Source organism: Platalea leucorodia (assembly GCF_965183815.1).
Source record: "Platalea leucorodia genome assembly, chromosome: 8".
In the NCBI taxonomy this organism is placed as follows: domain Eukaryota; kingdom Metazoa; phylum Chordata; class Aves; order Pelecaniformes; family Threskiornithidae; genus Platalea; species Platalea leucorodia.
This window is the reverse complement of record NC_138830.1, coordinates 39,649,010-39,673,374: the sequence shown is the minus strand read 5'-3', so window position 1 is coordinate 39,673,374 and position 24,365 is coordinate 39,649,010. Positions and strand designations below refer to the sequence as shown.

At 36.8% G+C, this 24,365-nt stretch overlaps 1 protein-coding gene across 8 annotated transcripts in view; it reads left to right on the top strand.

Moving 5' to 3' along the window:
* Nucleotides 1–24,365, top strand: part of CHD9 (chromodomain helicase DNA binding protein 9) — a 100,426-nt gene that overhangs the window by 20,654 nt on the left and 55,407 nt on the right. For all 8 annotated transcript variants that reach the window (XM_082319866.1, XM_082319867.1, XM_082319860.1 and 5 more), the window contains one exon: nt 23,040–23,377. In XM_082319866.1, the coding sequence (XP_082175992.1) occupies nt 23,040–23,377 (338 nt within the window). The remainder of the gene's footprint in view (nt 1–23,039; nt 23,378–24,365) is intronic.

Here is a 24,365-nt window from a genome sequence, read left to right as displayed (position 1 = left end):
GTTGTTTTGGTGTAATGTGCACATCTACTGCAAGTGTTAAAGCCTTCCACATGGAGGACAAGATAGCATAAAAATGATATTGTACTTTAATGGTATACAAGAGAAATGAACTTTGCAGGCAGCGCTTTTTAGATTATCTGAGAGACATTAAAATTGTGTGAGCACTGAAGAGTTCAGAAAGACAGTCCTTCAATCCTGCAGCCTGTTTCTTATGAGTGCTTTTGCATAACGTATGTAAAGTAGTGAATTTTCAAACAGTTTTGAGATATTAAGTCCACTTTTTTTTTAACGCTGACCTTTCTCTTAATCTGTATCCTCTTCTCCTTTATAGGAAGTGTGTAAGTGTCAATAAATTGAAATATACAGTGGTGCTTCTGGATTGCTTTAGTCTTTTAGGAGAGTAGCTAAGCTTTTAAAAAACAAACCAAATAGGGCAAGTAAAGTTATTTTTTCACAACACTGTAACCAGCAAAATCATGTTTTTATTACAGTTACTAGAATCCTCAGCATATGTGAGATTCTTACAGATTTTTCAGCTCAAACAATTCCTAAATCAAAAGAAAACACATCTTGAATATAGGAGAGACTTAATTACCAAAGGTACAAATAATTATTCTTTCAGCTTTTAAAATTTGTCAATCTTTGAAGCTATTGCTATGGTTTTGGAGACTGGTTTAGTGGCTTTCCTTGTTAATGTTTGAAGAGTGGTACCAGGGACTGCATTACCTGGAAGTTAATACCTTAGTACTATCACAGTGTGGCACTGCTTGGTAGCTACCAGCCCAAATTTGATTTGACAGGAATGACTGAAACTTCTTCAATTAGATGGTTTGGCAGAAGGAGCTGTAGCTTCTGTGTGATAAATGCACATATTCAGCTGCCATTGCTGGTTATCTAGGGTTTCCAAAATTGTGAGACTGTCTGTTGAAATCAACGTACATGTTAACAGTGAAAGTATGAGTTTTTATTTTAAACTCCTGTTTTAAATTCTGGTAGGAATTGAGCTTGTATTCAGGAAAGGAGAGGGAATATAAATGTTTTCTAATCTTCAATCTGTGCATTTCAAAATAGAGGCAACTCTAACATCAAATATATACATGCAGACAGCTTTAAAAAGGTTGTAATAACTGTATTACTTCTCTATATTCTTGCTACCAATATTCTGTCTACCTGAGAATATAGAGTGGTGTCTTATTGGGGGAAAAAAAAAATTATTGGGAAGGAAAGGAACTTAATTACTGGCTCTTGCTTCTACTTAGTTTGCAGGACACAGGCCTGTGAAGGAGGCAATGTAACACTTTTTTTTTCCCCCTTTTTTATGTCATTAGTGTAGAGATAAGGGTTGAACACATATAATCTTTGGTCTTGGTTCAGTAGATTACTTCTCTATTACAACTTCTGCTTATGTTTATGGAGCATGTAATTTTCAATTCCTACTAGTGAAACTCTTTCTGTAAAATTGTGGTGTGAGGTTAATAGAACATGTCTACGGCTGTGTATTTGAGATTAGCTTGATTAACTGAACGATGCAGTAGATGCATTCTGTTGGTTTCGATAAACTTTTCTTATTTTTTTAGGTCAGGGAGGGGGAAGAAGAGGGCACTGCCCAATTAGTTACTCTTGTCAGTTATCTCGGTAAACTAAAGATGTGCGGTGTAGCAGCTACTAGTGAGACGTGATCCTGTTTGTTACTGTGCGTACAGTACTGCAGAGGGAGCAGCGCCCGAGTTCCCTGCCAGGAAGGGGAGTAGGAGAACCCAGAGTTGCGAACGGTGGCGTTGAGGCTCCTGGTCTCCCATGAGCATTCTTGGGGTGAAGGGTGAAGAGGAAGCGGATTCCAGGAAAAGTGGGGGTGGCGAGAAATCCAGGGGTTAGCATCGGTTGTGAGGAGCACGTGGGATACAAGCCAGGCGGCGAAAAGTAGGTCTAATAAAACTTTCTGGTGCTGTGACTTTTCTGTAGTATACATCAGAACCTTTTAAGACTTACTTCGATCTTGCTGACGTCAGTTTTAGTGCTTTGTTTTGTAACTAGGAATAGAGGGAAAGTTCTAAGGCCTGTGGAGAGTGTTTCAAGATTTTGGGGGTTTGGTTTTGGTTTTTATTGTGGTGTGAAAGCAAAGCAACTTTACAGTATTGCAACTTGTTTTACATTTTTCCCCTGGAATTTTGAAATGAAATGGACAGAAAACAGATAGTTATAAAACTACTTGGTTTGGTTTTTATTATTTTGGGGTATGCAATAAATTGTCTGACCTTATCTAATCGGACAGATGTTTAATGTTTCCTTCAGAAACTGGTTGTGAAGCGGTAGCTGTCAAACTATTGTGAGGAATATGTTGATTGGGGAGTGACAGAAGCAAACAATGTAGAAACCTCTTTAAATCAGCAGTGTATGTAATATAAATAGTAATAGAAAAGTATGGCAATTACTGAAGGTAAGAAGTGTTTTAGATGTCTTTTGTCTGATTACAATCCTTAGAGGGGTTTTAGATCTAATTCTCACTTTTATTCTCTAATCACTTTGTAGAATTTAAAGTTCAAGATGAGTTTGTTCTGTTTGAGCTTTTTACAAATGTGTGTAGTTTAACCAGAGAGAAAAAAGGTGGGGTAAGGGACGGGGGGAAGGGGAATATTTGTCTTACTGAAACTGGTTGTTTTTAGGCTAGGAGCTAGGTGGGAAGGGATTTTGATAACTTTCGTATGTAATAGTTAAGATGAAACCTTTATTGTTTAACAAGGCAATGTCTCATACTGGCTTTTGTACATGGTGAGGAAACAATTACTAGTGGATTTAATTATTTTCATCAGTTTTAGTTTGATAAACATTAAGATTTTTTCAGAAAGGAAAACTTTATTTTATGAAATAGTTAATGAACTGTAGCTATCGGAATGGACTCAACATTAGACAACCAACGATCTTTAACTACAGCTATGCTGAGGTTATTCAAAATTAAGAAAGAACATTAAATATTTGTTGTTTCGTTATTTGACAGCAAGCATACTCATTACATTTTTGTACAGCTATTCTTCTGATAGAAATTAATTTAAAAATTAATACAATCTGTTCAGTGTAATAATACTGCAGAATTAAAAACAATCTAGAATGTCTAATGCTGCTATTATACTTTCTGTGCCTGCTATAATTAGATTATAATTGTAAATAAATTGTGCCTCTCAATTTTACATCATGCATTTTTCATCAGAGTTAGTTTTGAGAACAGAAAGTAGAGAAATGCACCGAAGATTTGTATAGCTTCAGCTTTGAATAATATAACACTTCTGATCTTTTTAACTCCACTTAAAACTGTTTTGAGTTTGCTAAAGCTAAATAATCTATTTGCTTTTCATAAAGTTGAAAAAAGATGACAAAAATACAGGCTTCAACATTCAGTTCTGCATGTTTAGAAGAAAAAGGAAGTTGGAAAGATAATCTGAAGTATAAACTGTCCTAAGAGACGTTTACAACCATGTCACTGTGTATGTTATTTTGTAATAAGCATTTTAATCTCTTCTGGCTACATACATGAAAGCAGAATAATTGAGATTAAACTGGAAAAGAATATTCCATTAATAATCTTAAGTGATGTAGGACAAGGTGGTAGTCTTAGTTCTTAAATCAGGTGAATCTTTTTTCCCCTTTTGTGACTAAAAGTTTGGCACCTAACTTGATAATTCAGTGTATTCATGAATTCCATTATCTCACATTTGACTGACTTTTTTTACTGACTTGGAACATGCAAGTGCTTTTGTGCTTGCAAGCATGAGCTTTCCTACCACTTGTTTTACAGCAACAGATGACACTGTATTTTTGGAGAGAATTTATCTTGCCCTTGTTGAAAGTTTAGCAAAGAAAGTCTGAACATTGTAGGTGGTTGCTTGGTTGATGTCGTACCCTGGGACATCTGCATATATCAGAATGGCATAACCTCGTATATATGAGCGTATCATCAGAGGTGGAACTAAGTTTCACCTGATCAAAGTCCAGGCTTAGGTGCTGCTGAGATGCATGTCCTGAATAGTCACAGGTGTTTCACCTCTGACTGTGTTAGCAGATGCCTCCCTTTGATATCAACTCTAAAGTGGTTGTAGACAAGTACCCCTTGGACAATTCCACTCATAAACCTCTTACTCTGCCATTGGTTACTCTTCTACTTGTATATGAAATCTTGCACTGTAATGTTTTTATGAGAGAAACATAGTAAGCAGTGATGTGTTTTCTCAGCTAGTAATGGTAGGTACAAGAAGTCAATTACTTGATAGATGCAGTTATGGAAGATGTATACAAGTCAAGAATATAGTATTTGTCAGAATGTATTTCGTACATTCTGTATGGTTTAATTAAGTGAGCCTGTAATGTGAAATATTTTAAAGTAATGAACTGATCACACTATATATAAATTCTTTGTAGAAGAGACTGGCTATTTTGCATAGTAAGTTTATAGGTTACGGCTCCTAAGTGTTGTTACAATACAAGATTGTAAAATTATGATGCTGTTATATATATTGCTGGTGAAGCAGTGGATGACAGTTTTCAGGGGAACTGAGCCTAATAAAGATACATCTCAAAATTTGCCCTACTTTGCATCATCTGAAAACTGAAAACTAGACATCTGTTCCACTAAGCATTGGGGGGGGGGGGGGGGGGGGCATTAAAAATGATATGTTGTAATCTTGAAGTGTAAAAAAACCACACCCCACACCTGCCAAAAAACCAACCCCTAAACCGAAAGAGCCCTAACCCCTTGTTCTTTTTCCTAAAATACTTAACAGTGCTGGTATAGCTCCCATTAAGCATATCTACTGTGTTTATGTTGTTCTTGTTCCTTTAATTATGGTTAATTTTATGGGTGGCATCATCATAATAAGAAATGTAAAGCTTTGTCTGAACTTTTCCTTTTAAACATTTCTAGGAGTTGTATGCTCTGGATTTAGTTCTTTGTGCTTAAAGAACAAGTTTCACCTTCCTTGTAGGAAATTAATAGTCTGTACCACAGCGAGGCAGCAGAATTCAGTTGTCATCTCCCAGCACCTAGTAGGTTTATTATATATGTACGAGTAATGAAAGTAATCCCTCCACTGACCTTCTTTGTACCATTTTCTGGCTTTTTTTCTTTTTCTGTTATTTTCAGACAGGCCTGCACAAATAGGGGGGGAGTGAAAGTGGCGAAGCGGTGTCAAAGGCACAGTTAATGAGAGGAGTAGGGCAATGTCTCTGAGCTTGAGTAGTGCAGCTCCTGCAATGAACTGTCTTTTTAAACTAGAGCTGTATATAATGTTTTCATTACTAATCTATGGCTTTTTGCCAATGATGTATTCATCACTGAAGACAGCAATATTTTGATAGCTTTATAGTTGAATGTGTATGAAGCATTTCTTTTTGTATATATTTTATCCAAGTTTTATATAAGCATTTTATACATTTTAATTCTTTTTAAAATGACAAATTGCATAGGTTGGGGAAAGGAAGTACATGTTTGTGAGAGTAGTTTGTAACACACGTACTGATGAGTATTCTAATTTTTAATTTCTCCATTTTTCATTTGCCTTGTTTTTCCTTTCAAAATGCAGCTGTATAGTAAGGGAAAGACAAATTTCTGGACTTTTAAGAACAGGGAAAATGTGCCAGAGTAGCTGCTTTACTGTTTTAAAAAGGCTTTATGAGTTTGTTAGTAATTGCCATCTCCGTTGGGTAGAGTTTAATTGTTTCATCATTCTTTTTTTTGAATCTTGTTTGCTATCACTACTGTTTTTCCTAAGTCTCTCAGCCTTCGTCACTTGTGAAATCATTAGGCTGTCCAATTCTTTGTGTATGTTTCCTCTTTAAAATGAAGTACTTGCTGTTGTAATGATTGTTATAATTTAAGAATATCATTTTTTCCTGAGATAATTGCACACTCATTAAATGACTGCAATAATTGTCTTTAAAATGTGCCAAAAGAGAAGCATTTTTGTAAAAAGTAGTTAACAGATGGCAAGCATAGGAAGGCAGCTTCTGGGCAGGCCAACTTACAGGAGTAATCCTACAGATATCAAGGTGAGACTAGTTGACAAAAATAAGTAAAATAGGTATTATTTTTTTAATGATATTGCAGAATAAGTGTGATTGAATAATCTAAATAATTATTTGCAAGCAGCTACATTGTTACCACTGAAGAACTATAAAGCAATTCAGTAATGTGAGAGTACTGATACAATTGTGCAAGCTTAGTGTCTGGAAGAAGTGGTACCTAATTACAGAGAGAACAGAAAACAAAACCCATCTTAAATTGTCTTCTAAAGACAGTGACCCATACTATAGACTGTTGAAGCTGTAGTTCAGTATATGCCTAAAGTATAATTATTTGAAGAGGAAAAAAGTTTATGGAAGAAAGCTCCTGTTCTTCCACTTTGTATTGTGTTAATGCAACCATTTGTGCTATGAACTGAATTGGGAAACTCATTCAGGTGCAGAGAAACTTTTTACTTTTTCTGTTGGGTGTGTTTTTCAGGAATACCAGTTCCTGATGTAGTTCTCCTCTTAGTTGTACAGCATTGTGTACCATAGAAGCAGTGGTGGGGAGAGAGGAAGGAGTGGGAAGCATCATTTTCTGCAGTAGAGGCAAAATAATTGTACATGCAACCGCTCCCTCATACGCAAAGAGCATGCAAGTGGGCTTGTTGTGGGACTATCCATTGGTACCGGTAACCACTAATCTGCTTTGTCTAACGCTGTTCTCTGAAGTCTGAGTTTTTGAGTGCCTTCAAACGTTGCCTCTAAAACTTCCAGAACAGCACTTCATCTTGAGACATTTTGTAGAAAATGAATGCTTTACGCAGTGTTAGTGAAGTGTTATTACTGAAAGAGAAGCAGAACTTGTAAAGAAGTTAAGCAGTAGTATGGTTTCAAGCCAAAGAATCTGAAGTACATTTGGAATTAATGTGGCTTTTGTCCAGATGTCTGTGTGCTTTATGCACTCAGGTTTTACAATTTCTTTTAGCTGTTATGTTAATTCTAAATATATAGAGAGATCAAAATAATTTCCAGCACTTTGTCCACCTAACAGCCTCCTACATGTGGAGAGGTGGTGTTTTCTTTGTTCATTATCAGGTTAAAAAATTTGCACAGGTTCCTGGTTACGTGGATTTGAATTTGGGAACTCTTAAGGCTAATAAATACAAGTGAGTAGATTTCTAAGATGATGAGACTGAGAATTCTTATGTTGATTTGAATAAGTTTGATAAATGAATCTAGGAATGTAGCTTTAGGCTAGAAGCAGTTGACAAGTCTTACGTTTCTGAAACCTGTGTAATTTGTAGTAAAGATTGATTTTTCTTTCATAAATGTGGCAAGTTTTCTTTTGTGTGGGTTGTTTGGCTTGTGTTTGCACTTACCTGGGTTTTTTGCTCCCTTGATGTCTTACTGTGAAGGCTAGCATTTTAATTTATATCTTAGGAAAATGTTCCCATCTTTTACATACTGCCTTTTCAGGAGTTAGCCTGTATTTGAAAATAATTTCAATGTTAGTAGCATATCATCTATATGTACATAATGCTATTCAATAGCATATTGAATTGCAAACCAGAACTATTTTTATAGATTGATAGGAAGGCCTCTTTTAAGACATATTCATGATTTCACAATTTAGTTTTAGTTTATATGTTAGAAAGAAAAGAGAAGTTGGCCTTAAAGAAGATACTGCAAATATTTTGGTTCTGAGCATTTTGTTTCTTATGGTTTGAAACATTGTTTCACAAAGAGAGTTCTGACTCATAGGTTTTTAAAATAATCTTAAGAGTAATCTTAAAAACAATTGTTTCACTGTACCATCTTTTTTACTGAGTACCACACATATAGGAGGAGAGTTCTTTAATAGTATTTTAAGCAAACTTACTAGAAAAACATAGCTATTGTGCTTTTTGCGACTTGCAACATGCTATGGCTGACAGTACCTGTTTTTTATACTTCAGAAGGATAAGAAATAGTACTAGAAGATGCAGTACATTTGGGTTGGTTTTCTTCGCTAAATCTTTGTAGCAGCTGCTCATGAGGCCCAGGTATGGCTCAGCTCGATGTGTACACTTTGTTGTAGCAGGAACTTTGGTTCCTGCAAGTCTTAAAGCAGGAACCAGCTGTTAGAGAACACAAGTTGTCACAGGGAAGGCAGGTAAATTAATTTAAGGAACACATGAGTGACAAAATCAGACATGTGTCCTACTATCTTTTAGTTTAGCAAGAACAATTTTTTAAAAAGATTAGGCAAATTTATTTTGATGTGTCTGTGTCGTAGCTCCTATTTATATCGTCCTATGGAGGATTCTTTGACCTGCAATCATGTGGTATTATGAAATCTGATGAACTCCACATAATACACAGGAGGCATATTTTACGGTGACAGCCCCGTGTGCTTTTTGGCCTAATATAGTTAATAAACGTGTACAGGCTTTGAGTGATTTCAGGAGATTGTCAGAAATGGTGACCCCACCTTGCTTTTTGGGGACAGAGGTATGAAGGTGCTCCTGCTCCTGGCTGTGCTTGAGGGTGTCCTTGGCAGCACACTGCCGTCTCTAACCAGGCTGTCGTTCTGCTGTATGTTGATAGCAGTTTCTGTTGACTTTAACTCCATTAAAATTGATAAGGATTTCTCTTGTCTTGAGCTTCACACTGGGTTTAGTCCTGCTTTTTCTGCTAATAGTCAGACTCAGTTGAGATAAAAAAAATATTGCTATGCTTATGTTTCTAGAGACCTGTCTTGCAACTTTTTCAGTTTGATCCCTACCAAAAGTTCATGCTCCCTGCTGTTTTGTTTTGTTTTTCTAATGGTTATCCCTGTGAAGCTCCTGGATGCTATGTTCTTTCTCTAGAAATTTTTAGGAGACTTTTGGGGGAAAACGGTTTGGGTTTTTTTTTGCTTCTGGGTTTTTTCCTTTGCCTGAAATTGAATCCTGTTGGTCCCCAGTAGTATCCTCTGACCTGTGACCTCTATTTTCAAACCACTGCCTCTTTGATAAATTCCTTTTCTATAGGCATCTAGTTTTCCTCCTCAATTGAGGGGGAGGATTTTGTTCAGAAATATTGAATTGAGAAAACTAGATTAAACAGGAGTGGTTTCATTAAGCTTGCATGTATGCTAAAGTACTCTTTTATATTGGAGATTCTGACGTAGAAATCCCTTAAAGTAATTCACTGAAGCTGACTTAAAAATATTTAAGTTGGTTTGAATTGAAGTGGAAGAGGTATGCCCCCCCTTTAATTTAAATGGAAATATGCTGTACAGTCGGTACTGATATTAATGATATTAGTGACTCCCTAGCTGTTGATGTTAAAAATAAATTACTTTTCCCAATTTCTGTCAGTATATTTTAATGTATGTTAAGAGCTGATTTTTTTTGTCTTATTAGAATTACAAACATTGAAAACATTTTGGCTACTCTGTTGGGTATCAAGGAATACTACAAAAAAGCCCCATTCAGAGATTGAGTAAACTTTTAACTGCTTCTAGTGAATAAATAGAGATCTTACATGCTAGCCTTTCTGAATATGCAATCTGTTTTGATTTAAAGGTAGTTCATGATCAGTATTGCCCTATTAATATGGAATCAAATCATCTTTTTTCACGTCTGTCGTCTTTCACAGTACTTCATTGTTCTGCCATGAGCGAGCAGTGAAAATGCATACGCTTTTTAAAAACTAAAAAAAAAAAAAAAAAAAAAAAAAATTAAAAGGAGCTTGCTAATATTATGATAGAATCATTTCCTGGTACTGACCAAGACAATGACCAGTTGCAGCACGTTGTTCCAGGAGCTGTCATACTCTGAATAAGCTGCTTCGCTTCACTTCTAAGCGAATTTTATTTTACCATTGCACTCAATGTACTACAAAACTTGAGTAGCATTTGGGAAATTATGCTGTTAAAATATGTTCTGGAAGAGAATCTCTGCGTTTTGTTTAATATACGGTTGTTTCTCTGACCTAGCCCAGCTTTCCTTTTTGTAGGTAATTGCATAAGGGAGGCGTTGAGACAAAAGATGGGCAGGTTCATGCTAGTTCTGCATAGTTCTTGCCTGCTTGCCCTTCGCTTTCATCACTTCAGTAGGTTAAGTGACTCCTCTAAGTAGCAGAAGAGTACAGAAAGTAGACCACTGACGGTTCTGCAGTTTACAGCCCTTCACAACTGTAATGATTTCTGACTCTGGGACAAAAAACAAGCGGAGAGGTTCTCAAGGGGGAGAGTGTAAGGAAATAGTGGCAGTAGCAACTTCGTGAGGATGAAAGGGGTTTTGTTTTTAATTATAAAAATATTTTCTTACAAGGCCACTCCCATGAGAGGTGTAGAAGGAACACTTTAACTGAAATTGTTTTGACAAGAAACAGCTGCCATTAAGGTCCCATTGCTTTTTCTTGCTAAGTAAGAGATGTATGCCATGCTGGTTTCTTAGTGTGCATGGGATAGGCATCCTGAAGCTGATCTTGGGTGTTTGGATTAAAGTGAATAAAAAGTTCCTTGTGTGTTGTTCTTTTTGGAGGTAGTTTAGGTGGGGTTTTGTCTCCTGGTGTTCCTCTCTAGTTGGTAATGAAACACATGAGAAAATTACTCTCTTGATGGCACACAAAAGTGGTGGCCATTTAGAACATGAGTGAGCAGGTAGCAACATGAGAAAATGCAAAGAGGAAAGCTCTTTTTTCAGTTTAATTTGGAGTTTTTTGTAATTTTGTTTTCTGTTCTGCATACTTTTTGCAGCTAATTCTTTGTTGTTTTACATTAAAATCTCAATTTCTAAAGATTTTGTCATCTTGTGTAAATCATAATTTCTGTCTAAAGGTAAACAAAATTACTTGATTTACGACTACTTGAAAAGAAAGCAGTAGCTAAAACCTGAATACTTTTAAAGTAATATGGAAGTTTACTGAAGACTGTAAATCTGAATAGTGCTTATGTTATTTAAATTGTTGGCTGTGCAGTGAAGAGGTTGGATAAAAGCTATCTCAACACACTTCATGCCCTCTAGTTTGTATGGCATGTATAGGTTACTCAAATGTTCTTTTTTCATTAAAAATAAATAAAGTCAAAATTTCAGCTGCTATTTACAATTTAAAGCTTTATGCAGCTTATAAAATAAAGATTTTATTTAGAATCTTCTGTCTGTGTCTACCGTGTTGAAAAAGTTGTCCTGTATCTTGGTGTTTCCCAGTGAGCTCAAACCTGAGTTTACAGTGGCAGGTGAAAAAGCTGCACGCTTGGTTCTGCCAGTTTTTAGGCTTTCTTCAGTGTGAAATACTTTCTAGTAATGTAGAAAAAACATAGATTTTAATTTATTTAGATTGAGCTTGTGCACCTTTTTCTACCCCCTTCCCCCTTTCCAACTTTTAATGTGAGGTAATTTTATACATGCAAATGATAGATATAGTATGTTTTCAACTGCATCTAGCTGTAATGTTCGAACACAATTATGTCTTTAGCTTTCACAGTATTTGTTTCATGGTGTGCATTGCAGTTTGTACTTGTTTTGGTATCAGGTCATTGACATAGATGTTATTACTTTGCTGTCTGGATGACAATAGCACTCTGATGCTTTGGGTCACTATTGGCATTCTCTTGTATATACAGGTATGGTATGTTGCTTTTATTGCTGGTTTGCCTTAAAGTTAGATTATTGAATTCCTAGTCTGCATCTGCTTGGTGGTTTCACTCAATAATATTTGTGTACTAAGCTGAAGTTAGCAACAGAGTTCCAGTGGATTAGTGTGAGTTTATTTGAGCTGTTATTAAAAAACATATATTTTAAGAAAACAGCAACAAAATTTGTGGTGAAAAGGGAAACTTTAAAAGTTCGATATATTCTGTGTGCAACATTTCTTTCTTTTACCTTATTTTGTGGATGGAGTATATTTCATTTCAGGTATTTTTTTCATCTTTTTTTGTTACAGGTTTGAATTTCTTATTTGTAGCACTCTGATTACAGAATTCCAATGTTCTGTATTTCCAGGCAAATACAGGCTTGGATTTTATTTGGCCCCTTGTTTTGCTTCTTGATCATGCTTGCAGTTTTGGAAAAGTGCTAACGCTTAACTTCCTTTTGTGACTCATAAGGCCTTAAAGTGAGCTGCTGTGTTATTATAGGTCTTGTGCCTTTGCAGACAGGCAGTTTATGAAAGAATCTTTCCCATTAAAGACTAATTTCCTTTGTGTCAGTAAAAAAGATTAAGTTTCAGAAGCTTTACTTCGACAGTCATATTGAAAGACTTGTTTCTGCATTTAAACCTGAGCCTGTGAATTGTCTTACTGACTTCAGACAACCAAACTTGCGAATCTGTCTTTCTTCCAGGAGAGGAGCTTTAGAATATCAAAAGAAAATGAAATGTAGAAAGTAAGCAGTAGTTTCTGAAATCGATGGTTAGAAATACAAACTATTAGAGCAGTCTTCTCTTTGTTTTTATTATGCATAAAGAATTGAAACAGGCTTAAGTAATCAGAATGGAAGTACAGTAAGTGGAATCTTCTCAGGATATATTATGCTAAATTTTAAATTTCCTATATTAGACTTTTTGAAAGGAGGAAGAGTGATAAACCCTGCATTTCTGGGAATACACAATTTCCTCAAAACTTCAAACTTAATACATTTTAATTTATACATTGAAAAGCTCCTTTTTCAATCATAATTTAACACTAGAGAATGATATGTGTAGACAAATTAACACTTCAATAGAGGAACAACAGTTTAAATATTGTCATAAATGGACAAGTACACTCCACAGCATTTGCCTTTTTTAAAGTATTTATTCAGCCATTTCTTAACCTGTATAAAGTAGCAATTTGCCATGGGAGTCCTGTCAGTAGGTGCACATTTAAGAGGCTCAGATGCACAGGTATGAAGGAAAAAAATGGAAGTTAGAAGGCAATGTTAGACACTAGTAAGCATGAATTTAAAACAAGAATAACAAAACAGGAGGTGTAAAAGATTGATATTTTGACCACTTAGTCAAAATATCTTCTGAAGAAATAGGGGTCCCTATAGCATTTCCACAGTTCTTTGGTTTTGATGCATTTGAATGCCTTCAGGGAAGGGGGGGAGGAGGTAGGTAACGGGAAGGCCCGTTTAGCATTGCTTTAGCAGAACTTTTGTTCAGGTTTTCTTTTGTCAGATGAGACTCTATATGGAAGTAGGGAGAAAAGAAAGAATGAGTAGATTATGCAGTGTCAAAGGGTTGGATTTAGCAGCTTGTGGTTACCATAATTGTAATGTCTTATGTGGATTCTCAGAGGTCCAAGAAGGATTGAGCTCATCTTTCATTTCACTCAGGAAGATCTCTCTGCTCTACCTGTCTGTCTGCTTCGTGTTAAGTGGTAGGGACATCTGAGATTTCTGTTTTCCTAGTTTTGACTAGATTTGATCAACGGGTTAGAAATTACTAGGAGCTTGGAAGCATAAATGCACAGACTTGTATGGCATGGTTGTATAGCCTTGGTTTGTTTTTTTTTTTTTAAAAGCAAATTGCATAAAAATTAAACAGCTGTCCCCTGTAGTTTAATGTGCATATATAACGGTGACCTGAGAGCTGAAAGACAACCTAGCTGAATATTTTAAAGCTAAATCTTTCTTGTAAGTCTTTAGTCAAAGAATGTATGATCATCAAAGCCTGGCTTCATAATAAGGGACAGAAGTGTTCCTTGCTCTATGAGGGACAACTGTTCTGTCACTTAGGGGGCTGGGGGAGCATTTAGTGTATCTTACTGTTTTGCCTTATATCAAGCAACTTGGGAAAGAGGCCAGTCAGGTGAACGTATTAATAATGTGTTTCCTTGGGACAGCCAGTGAGGTTTGATGAAGTCGTAGTCAACAAATTTAGCTCCATGTCATGTTATCCTTGGGGAAGTTGATCTTGAATGTAATAACCGCATGAAGATGTCTTACATCCAGTGGCGAAGCATCCAATTCGGGAGGGAAATGGGCTACTACTTTGCACTGCTATTTTAAATTTCAAAATGTGTGGCGTTTGCTGGGCCGGCATGGGTTTTTAGTTGGCGTGGGGATGGTTTAGCTTGAGGAACATCAGGAAAAAGTCCACTGGTGTCTGCGGAACTCTTTTTGCTACTTTACCATTCAGAGCTCTGTAGAGAGCTGAAGAGCAATGACGTGGTGCACAGTACGGATATTGGCATTTGTCTGCCCTCTTTATTCATATCACTGCTACATCTGCTTTTTAAAAATTCAGCATATAGTAGCAGGAGGACTAGAAAATCTTGCCCACAGTAAGCTTATACTTCGTACATTTTGTTGCTATGTGTTATATTTTCAAGATACCTAATGTTTGCAAACTGGAAAGATGGAATACTGAATCATTCTGTTACAGAATAATTAATTTTTTAGGTGTGTATGATTTTTTTTTTTGGTGGTGTTTGTTTTTGCAGTTTTATAATAAATATTTGTGTATTGTTTCTCTTTTTTTCCAAAGCCTTAAAAAATAACCCCAGGAAAATGTCTGAAACAAGGACTTACCTTGGGGAGGAGAACAGAACCCAAACTTGGTCCAGCCAAAAGTCATTTAGGGATTTCCTGTTGTTTGCTTCCATTTTGTGAGGTGATTTTGTTTTCTCTTTATCAATCTTGAAGTTAGGAAATAGAGTATCTTCTTATTGGTTTTTTTTTTTTTTTTTTTTGAAGGGAGAAACATGAGTTTAATAAAAGTTTTCTTCCTTTTTGAAATCAGAGAAGCATTCAAAAAAAAGACCTGTCTCAGTAGTTTGGTCTAAAGAAAAGCTTAGATCTTTAAGTACAGTAAAAATTATTTTTAGCATCCCTCACTGCACTTTATATTTACATTTAATATCTGTTCACGGAGTCCCCTTACTTTGGATTTAAAATATAATGCAAAAATAAACTGAATTTAATCTTGTGAGGGAATACGAGGTTACCTACACAAAAGAACAAAGTTAACAGCTTATTCTGATTTTTCTCCAATATTGTTACTCAGCAGGTTCTTGAATCACCACTTACTGGTGTGAGAGATTACTTTAAGCAACATTTGTTCAGTGATGAAAGGCTAGAAATTAGTACAGTTTCAGTTAATGTTGTATTTTTCTGGAGTATAAAAGGTCATTAAAAAAACATTGGGGAGAGCTGTTGTCTTTTGCTGCTTTGCAGCATTCCACTCCCCATGGTTATAGAAGCTATCTGGCTTTACCTGTTAAATAAAAGTTTTCATATTGTAAAAACAGGGGTGTGTTCCGGAAAAGCTAACTCGTACCTGTACCTTCTAAGAATATCTTTGATGGTGTGAGATTTCAATGTATCAGTATATTCGTAGGGCTTTATCTGGGGGTTTTGAACTCTAATGACTAGTCTTTCTAAAAAGATCTTTGTTATTTTCTTGCCCATAAGTATTTGGCAAAGCATCTTACAGATTTATTTCCAGATGCTTGCGCAGGACTTGTTTCAAACAGTGAACTGAAACCTGACTTTCCTTTTATAGATTATTGAGTTAGGTCAACTCTTTTTCAGGAGTCAAATAATTGTGAAAATTGTCAGGTAAGATCGGTCAAGACTGCAAGAAAGAAACAGTAGTAGAGCTTTTTTGCTAAAACATTTTGACCCTTAGGATAGGTATTAAAGGGTTCAGAAAATCTGTGGAGATATGGCATGTCCCCTGAGCCTAGTAATTCAAATCTATTGTGCATCCACAGTGCCAGTTGACTTGAATATGATCATTACATTTTTTTCCATTTTTCAGAGCCCACAGTTTTCTCATGTTAAGTGTAGTGGTACTTCTAGTGGGGACCACACCCCATGGGTGGAACAAAAGATATGCACTGCATCAGGCTCAGATTAATACAAGTACTCAGTGTTACTAGTCCTCCATGTGAAAAACAGCACCTGAGAAATTTCGCTGAGGCAGTAGGTTTTATTGGTATTGTAAGCTATTTTTCAAATAGCTGCGTTCACCATTACAGACTAGAACCAAAGAGAAGCGGGTACATGATGGGCACTGAACACCAAGCCACTGAAAACTGACATGCATCCAATGCTGTAGGCTGGCAGAGCAAGCAGGATGAAGTTCTCAATTTCTTTCATTTCCTGGCAATTTAATATGCTCCATTACACAGTACCTCCTTGAAGAATTACAGTGAAAGTTGCACACAGTTTTTATACGACTACTAAATATTCAGAAAAACAATCTAACTACATTTGGCTCTGAGCCCCAAAAAACTGTCTTCAAAGAAAACCTTCCAAATGGAAGCTTATGCGTGTTGTAGACTCTTCCTCTAATATCCGATGCTGCTTTTGCATCATGCCCAGGTTAGCAGCATCTGGTTACATTGGACAGTGGCTTGATTTTTCTCCCAATGAATGATAGGGTAAATCAGAGGCTTACTGGCTAAGAAGCTGCTACTAATCACAACTATGGTATCTTAGCTATAGAAGTGGTGAAACGCAATTAGTGATATGTATTACTGGGTTCTGTAGCATTTAGATGAGAAACAACACCCTACGTAGAGAGTGTGTGACATGCAAAGCAGGAGCTTTTTTAATCTTGGAAACATGAGTAGTTTAAGGTTGCTGACCTTTACATTAATGTTTTCATTTCCACATAAATTTAAAATTTGGTCATAAGCTTGGTGTTAAATGCCTTGTGAGGTACAAATCACAGTAACCAAATTTACATTCTGAAGTGACTATTATACAGATAAAAACTGTTGCCCGGCCATGTTGCTGTAGTGGTTAGCTATTCATTTATCAACATTATGGGTAACAAATATGGAAGATGGAAAAGGTAGGGATTTTTTTTCCCCCTGTATATTTTTCCTTTTTAATCTGTCTGTAACAGGTCTATTTTAATTTGGATTAGGTTTCACAGATGTATGTCTTGAGATTCTGTATCACTTAAACACTGAGACATTCATTAGTGATGATAATAAGCAAGAAAAAGAAGGGCAATATTATCAGCGTATTGAAAGAACCACAATTTGGAATGCTTCATTGGCTCTCTTAATAGTTCCGTATACGTACCCAAGAGAATGGAAAAATGATAGAACCCCATGGATCTTCATTTGCCAGTGCTCTTGGCTTTGTAAAGCAATCCCAACAGATGGTGTGGGGCAACTGTTGAACAAGAAAATAAAAAGCAATTCAGAAGGAAATCTGAAGGGGAAAAAAGGGCATTTTTCTGGAGAAAAGAAACCCTGTTGCATGTTTAGGTGATCTTCCCATCAGTTGTGCAGAAGTAGCTTGATTAACCATGGAAATCTTATTGCAGTGTATGATCTAAAGAAAACCACTTCTTTTGCTGGGATTGCCATTCAGCAAAAGAGACTCTTTTCTGCATGCATGTGGGGTGACACATTGTAAGGAATCTTCTACAGATTGGCTCTGTCAAGGGTGTGAGTTCATATCTTTTTTTTTTTTTTTTTAAATAGATACCCTTTTTGATTATAAAACCACCATTAAAAATCACTAGAAAAGTTCAGAGTACTAGAATGAAATTCAGAAGTCACTGAGTTGAGTTGATGCATTTTTTTCAAAGTTGCATTCCTAAATAAAATTTTATAATTGAAATGATGAATGGATATACTTTTAAGATTTTTCACTGTACCAGCTTAAAAGCAACTGCAGTTTTCAAATTTTAACGTGATTATAATGTGAAAAAATGGGAAGCTAATTTGGACAAAAAACCCCGAACTATTGATTATCATGAGTTACGGGATTCATTTATTTGTATTATGGTTGTGATATTGATACTATTTTGGTGACTTGACATGCACAAAGGGATTCCTTGTTTAGTAATAAACATGGACAAAGATGATGTGGTAATGCATGAAGATCAGGTTTCCAGGTGGCTAATTTTAGCTGCTTTCAGTGCAGTTGATGTCAAGGTCATCTCGATTTTCCTAAGGACCTGGTAGACTAGCAAGAACTCATTATGCTCTTGAGGCATATGGTACTTAGTATGTGCATCTTCCTGCAGGTGTGTACTACTGCCAGTGGAAGCAGAAGCAGCATTCAAGGCATTGCAAATGTAAACCTTAGCTTTCTATTGTTAGTCTAGCTGGGGTCATAATTTAGTGGTAGCTAGTGTTTGGGTAAGTAGATCCATATGTGAAAATCATTATTTAAAAAAGTGCTTTATATAATTAAATCAGGAATGTGTGATTCATTAAAATTCCAGGGAAAGGCATTACCAGTCCATAGAGCATATCAAGAATGGATGCCACTCACGAGAAATATTTAGTCTTAAAGATTCTGTGCACACACTGAATCGAAAGTAATATTCCCCTACCATGAATGGCCACACCTACTATAAGAAAGGTGTTCTTACAGTAGAAGCAATGTTTTAATTAGGGAACAGATAAGGCAGGATTTGGGAGGGTTTTCTAGGAGATAGAAGTTTTTTTCTATGTTAAACTTAATTTCTTGCGGCTTCCTTTGTAGTGATGTGCAGAGGATGTGAAGAAACTATTGGTTGTTGTGGAGCAAATGAAAATGAGTTTAGGCCTTCAAGGGAAAAAATCCCATGTCTGTAAGCATTGAGGACAGTGATTTGTCCTTGTTGTGGGAAGTACTGTTATGCCAGTGAAGATCTTCAAATGCATGTCCTACGCAACCCACAACAAAATGTTGGAGAAATGCCTTTCTATGAAAAGCCTACTCGGCAGAGTACTGCTAGCTATTGGGAAGACTGCTGTCATGATTCTGTCTCTCGATATTGTCTGGTAACTTGATTGCTTTTACATCAGTTTTAATTAAGATATCATTCAGACATGTGTAGTGTACCTTCTACTACTGCAAGACAGCATGTCAAATTCTTTTGAATATTGCCGAAGAGAAGGTGCTCCCCTGGCTGCTGTAAATCAGGGCATATGTGGGGAAGTCTACAGCTGTTGTCTTATTTGTTCCACCCTTAGTATTTTTTAGGGCTAGCTCTTCCATGTGAACAGCAGTATGGGCTATACCTGCTGCTGTTTATGGCTCTTGGAGGCAGCAGCAGTAGCACGGAGTTGACATGATTCGTGCCAGTTCCCCTGCTGCCCACAGGATTGCGGGGAGCAGCGGGGAGCTGACAGGAGGCTTGTTCATTGCACTCGGCTGCTGCTTGGCAAAGCTATTAGCAGCAGCAGATACCCTGGAGCGCTCTCTGTGCAGGCTCAAGACAATGTTGCGTTGGTTTACGTTCAGTTATATTTGGATGATTATCTTTGCAACCATGAAAAGTAAAAATATATTTTTCCAAGTAAAATCTTCAGTTTTTAAATACGTGGCTGCCTCAGGGTCTTCCTTTCCACCTTCTCCTGTATGTTTGTCTGTTAAGAATTTCTTTCTTAATGCTGATAGACGGAATAGGTTTGTAAGCCATTGGCAAAAGGATATGTTCCTTTAGGATGTTTGATCTGTGTTCCCCCTCAGTAAGGGGGAAGGGTATTTTTGGCTTGGCAAAATGCTTTGTCCCTTTTGTTGTAGATGCTGTGTAGCTTTTGAAATTGTTTTTGGTGTGCATGATGATTTATAACGTTAACTATTTATAGCCACACATTTTTTGGAAGCATGAAATGATTATCGGAATAAAAGACCTCTGCTGAATTAGATGATTTTTGTTGCTTTAGTTGCTAAGTGCACGCAGATATTGCCCTCTGTAGTGCAAGCATGGTTCTGGTTCCTTCTTCTAATCTCAAAACACTTGTGTTGATTTCCAGTTTTGGTGACAATGGTGAATTCCTTGATGAAGGTTTCATTACAGCTTTATTTAGCTTAGAATGGCTGGCTGGTGCCTTCCTGCATCTTCATGAATGTCATTTCCATATGGTTAGAAATGTCATAGCAGAATTTAAAAAATACGTTCTTGGTTTTCTAACAAATAGTTTACTGTTGGTGCCGTGCAAGACAACTTATAAACAGAAGCAATAGTATAGAGCAAGTAGCAGAGGGTCAGCCTGAGGAATTAAAACATATGGTAGCCTCATCCAGCATATTCACAATTCTACAGTAAGAAAGTAGTAAAAGTTGTTGAGGAATAACTTGGGAAGCAGCTTTGAGCTCTGAGGAAATGTAGCGTAAGAAACTTTCTTTTAAAAGTAATACAGTATCTAGGAAGATTATTGCAAAAGAATTATGAAAAAGCCACCATTTCTATATTGCCCACTTAATTATCAGGCATTTTTTGTTGTTTTTGTTTTTTTCTGGCCCAGGAATGTTCAAAAATGGACCAATTTCTTTTAAAAATCCTCTAACCGTACTGGCTTTAGTAGCATTTGGTTTAGAGCTGAAGTTATACCAAGAGTACATTAGTAATATTTTGTTTGTTTGTTTAGCTTATCTCAAAATGCAAAATAGTACATTATTTTGCATTTTTACTAAGTTATGAAATAATAACCCTAAAAGATAAATCACTGCAATTTGTTGTAGATACTGTAACTATAACGTAGAAGCATCTTGGCTAGAGTTTGCAAAAGTAAAATTAAAATTTAATAGTTGTCCTTGTGATTAAGCTGCATATTTAATGTATTTAATGTATTGGTACCACTGATATTTTCAATGGACAAGGAACTTCATTTTGAAATGAATCTTAAAAAATAGAAGCGAAATTCTGATTAAGTGTAAGGCCTAATCTTAACAGTCTCGGAGTCCTTGCAGTATTTTAAATTTTCTATGGGAAAACACATGTATCACAAAATAAAAGTATAAACATATATTAAGCAAAACAGAAGTCAAATCCTGATCTTTCTTCATTCTTCTTTTAATGGGCTTCTGAGAATAAAGGGTATTGCTATCATGGAGCTATGCTGTCAAAAGCTTCTCGTTTTTTTAATAACCTTTCAAAAACACCCGATGATATCTTCTTTTCGGTTTTATTTGATGTGTTGACAATACGTATTTAAAAACTTGCCTGATCTTTTAAAATAGCGCTTTAAAACAACCTTGGAACGAAGAGGAGTTTACCATGTAGCCGTGTCCCATGTAATTGAGGAGATTTGCACCGCAAAGCGTCCCGTAGGTCTGGGCAGGGAGCAGAGGGATAAAATCAAGTTAAGGAGTTCTTCCATTTTCTGTAGGAAGCAGGGAAGTCTGTAAGCAAATGGTTATACAATCACTGTTGCTAGCTTATAGTAACGAATTCAATGTTAAAAAAAAAAAAAAAAGTCTATTGAGAGGAAAATATGTTTGAGCCCCCAGACTCCGATTTTAGTCTGTGTCCCCCCGTGCCGTCCCCGTTTCAACTGGAGAACTGGAACCGCAGCGGTGCCCCGCATGGAAGTCTAAGCCGGAAAAACGCGTAGTTCCCACGATTTTCCATCCAGGCGAAGAACCGTGGGCGGCAGTACTGCAGGAGGGGGAAGAGCAAGGGTTAATGCCCGTACCACATGTAGGGAAGAGCAGTCCGTTGGGGGTTAAACTGCAGAGTCTAATGGAATAATAACGGGTAGCACCATCTGCTGGCCTACTTCCGCAGAAGGAGTCAGTATTTTTAACGACATCTCTAATATTCATGCTGATGCATTTTGATGCTTTGTGCATTCATTTCTTTCTGTGCTTTGTTGGAATCTGGCTATCTGCTTACAGCTGTTGTTGAAACCCCGCTCTGGAGGGGAGGCGGGCAGCCCTTGCCGTACCTGAGCTGGAGGAGCCGTGGATGTGTACTTGCCAAGGGAGGAATATGTTGATAAATCCCAGTGTGTGTTTGTGGAGGGTTGTGCATATCGTGGCTGCAGCTCGCTAAATAGGCCATTTAGCAATCTTCTTTCAATGCTTTTCTCTTGAGCACTGCCTGGGGTGCTGAAAAAGCAGAGGGCAAGCCTTTGTCTGACGCCAAAAATGTCTTCAGTGAAGAGGCCAAGAGGAAGGGTAAGTGAAAGCCTGAATGAGTGGGAGGAGGAGGGGTTCTTTGGGCTAAAAGGCTAATGGGATTGAATAACCTTCCTTATTACTGGCTGCTGCTGCGGGAGCCGTGCTGCATCGCCATCTTGAGCTTGTTGCTGTTTTCTCGAGTCCTGGTTATTTGTTATAGCCTGTAGGCCTTAAGGTGGCATTTTGGAGAGTGATCCCGAACCCTGCCTCCTCCCCGGAGCTGCAGCGCTGCCGTTAAGCCTTTGATGAGGCACGTATAGAAAATGTATCCAGTGAGGTGCACTGGATTTGCCCAGAAAATGTGTTCGGAAATTCCTGGTGGCTTTTCTTCGTGCTGTAGGCAGAGGCGCATTTACGGGTGAGAATGTAACATAACTGTTATCTGCTGGGGTTTTTGTCTGTTTGAATAGGAAATTCTTTCCATTCCTCAACGGGGAAGGGGGGAGGGGAGGAAAGCAAACCCATGTCTTCTAGCCTGTTTAAAGAGAGGCTGATAAGCTGAATATTGCATTCTTAGTGTCAACAATTCTGCATCTGCGAAATGGTGATTAAAAACCTGACAATAAAAACAAGTTACATTTTCTAACTCAGGCACTGACCTTTTGTTGATCTAAATAAAAGAAGTACTGCTTTCTGATCTTCTTATGAATATAGAGCTGTGTAATTTTAGTTTTCGTTTTATCTTTTCTCTGCTTTTTAATCTTGATTTTGTTCGAGCATCTGCTCTGTTTAGCACTGAGTTAGTCTTGTAGATCTTTTGTCTGCTTTAAGGTATCTGTGGTCCTGGTATCTTACCAAAGGCGAAATACTGATGCTATTACCTTCGGCAGTTCTTTGCTCTTTCAGATTTTATGAGAAGAATGTTTATTGGAGATGTTTCAGCTGTGCGTCGAATGTATGGGAATGCTTGAAAGGTTAAGGATCGGTGTCTCTAACTACAGAGGTGGAAATAAGGCTGAGAGGATTTTAGAAAGATTTTTTTTTTTTACTGGTTTTTCAGTATGTGGATTGGTTGTTTGAAACCCACAATTGATGTAGTTATTCTAAAACCCACGCCATTCTGTGGTATAAACAGAACTCCTTCTTTTTTGTGTCTGCGTGAGTCCCTGCCAGTTTAGTTTTTTTAAAATGCATATCCAGATCAAAAACACTTGCACTTTTTCTTTCAAGAAATATTTATATTCTTAAAATAAGGTTATATTTTTTACTTTTTGTTTTGTGCTACAGCCTCCTTCCTCCAAGAAGACTGATGGTTCAGGATCATATACTAAGTTGCAGAATACCCAGGTGAGGGCAATGTCTGAAAAGAAGCAGAAGAAAAAAGCAGACTCGGAAAGTAAACAAGAGAAGGCAAATCGCATAATATCTGAAGCGATTGCAAAAGCAAAAGAGAGAGGGGAGAGAAACATTCCACGAGTAATGAGTCCTGAAAACTTCCCCAGTGTTTCAGCTGAAGGAAAAGAGGAAAAGAAGGGTAGAAAAGTTAAATCCAAACCAAAGGACAAGGAGAGCAAAAAACCGAAAACTGGTTCCTCATCCAAAATTAAAGAGAAAACAAAAATTGGGTAAGTAGATTAAAATGTCTTCTTACTTCTCTTTGGACTGTAAATCCTTGATTAAAATTAAAATTGCTTACTGATAATAAAATGTTCTCCTCCTCTGCCTACACAAAATTCTTCCTGATTGAGTCCATGTGTGGACTCTCTCATTCAGGAACAAGAATGCTCTGTTTTCTCTTTAGATAAAACCATTGTAGGACTGTCCTTTTGAAAGGAATTATTTTAAATTCGTATCCTAAACTATTCTGTACTTTCTCTGACGCATAGACAAGACCAAGGTATCTTTCATCTAGTGTTGTAATCAGTTCTGACTCCAAATTAAGTTTATCTGATATTATAAATGCTGTCTTTATCAATTTGGCATGTATCTTCAATACAGCGTGCTTGATAAACAGCATAGGAAGAAACTGGAAGCTTAATGAGCTTGTTAGCAAGTGAATATTCTTGTAGATATCACATGTATCAAAAGTAAAGTGCATATTGGAAAATTTGTATTCTAAGCACTTTGTAGTCTTCAGTCATATCAATTCAATCTGCCCTATTAAAAATTCTGCAGACTCAGCTGGGTCAAGCTGGGTGGATGCCTTGGGGTAAGGAGCTTTCAGAAGATGTTACATGTTAGAACGCTCCAAGGGATTCAGTAGGTGGCACGTCTTCTGACTCTAGTGCTAACCTAGTTCTCCTGTATACTTTTAAAGGAAACTGTGTAATTTCCAATGTTAAGTATGTCAGTCGGGACTTGAAATGGAAATCTTAGCTACAGTCTGATTTCTATTTTTTAAATCCATGCTCTTTTTGCAGTAACAGAAATATTAGCTGGCATATCTCTCCAAATTTAAATGTCTCGTATACATATGTATATTCTCACATACATGAAGCAGAAATGAATGTTCTTTTAATAAGCCCATTTCTCTGCATTTTAATTTTTTTTTTTCTAGATATCGGTGCTTTTCTTACGTGTTCAAAGTAAACAACTTCCTTGAAGTTATCCTAT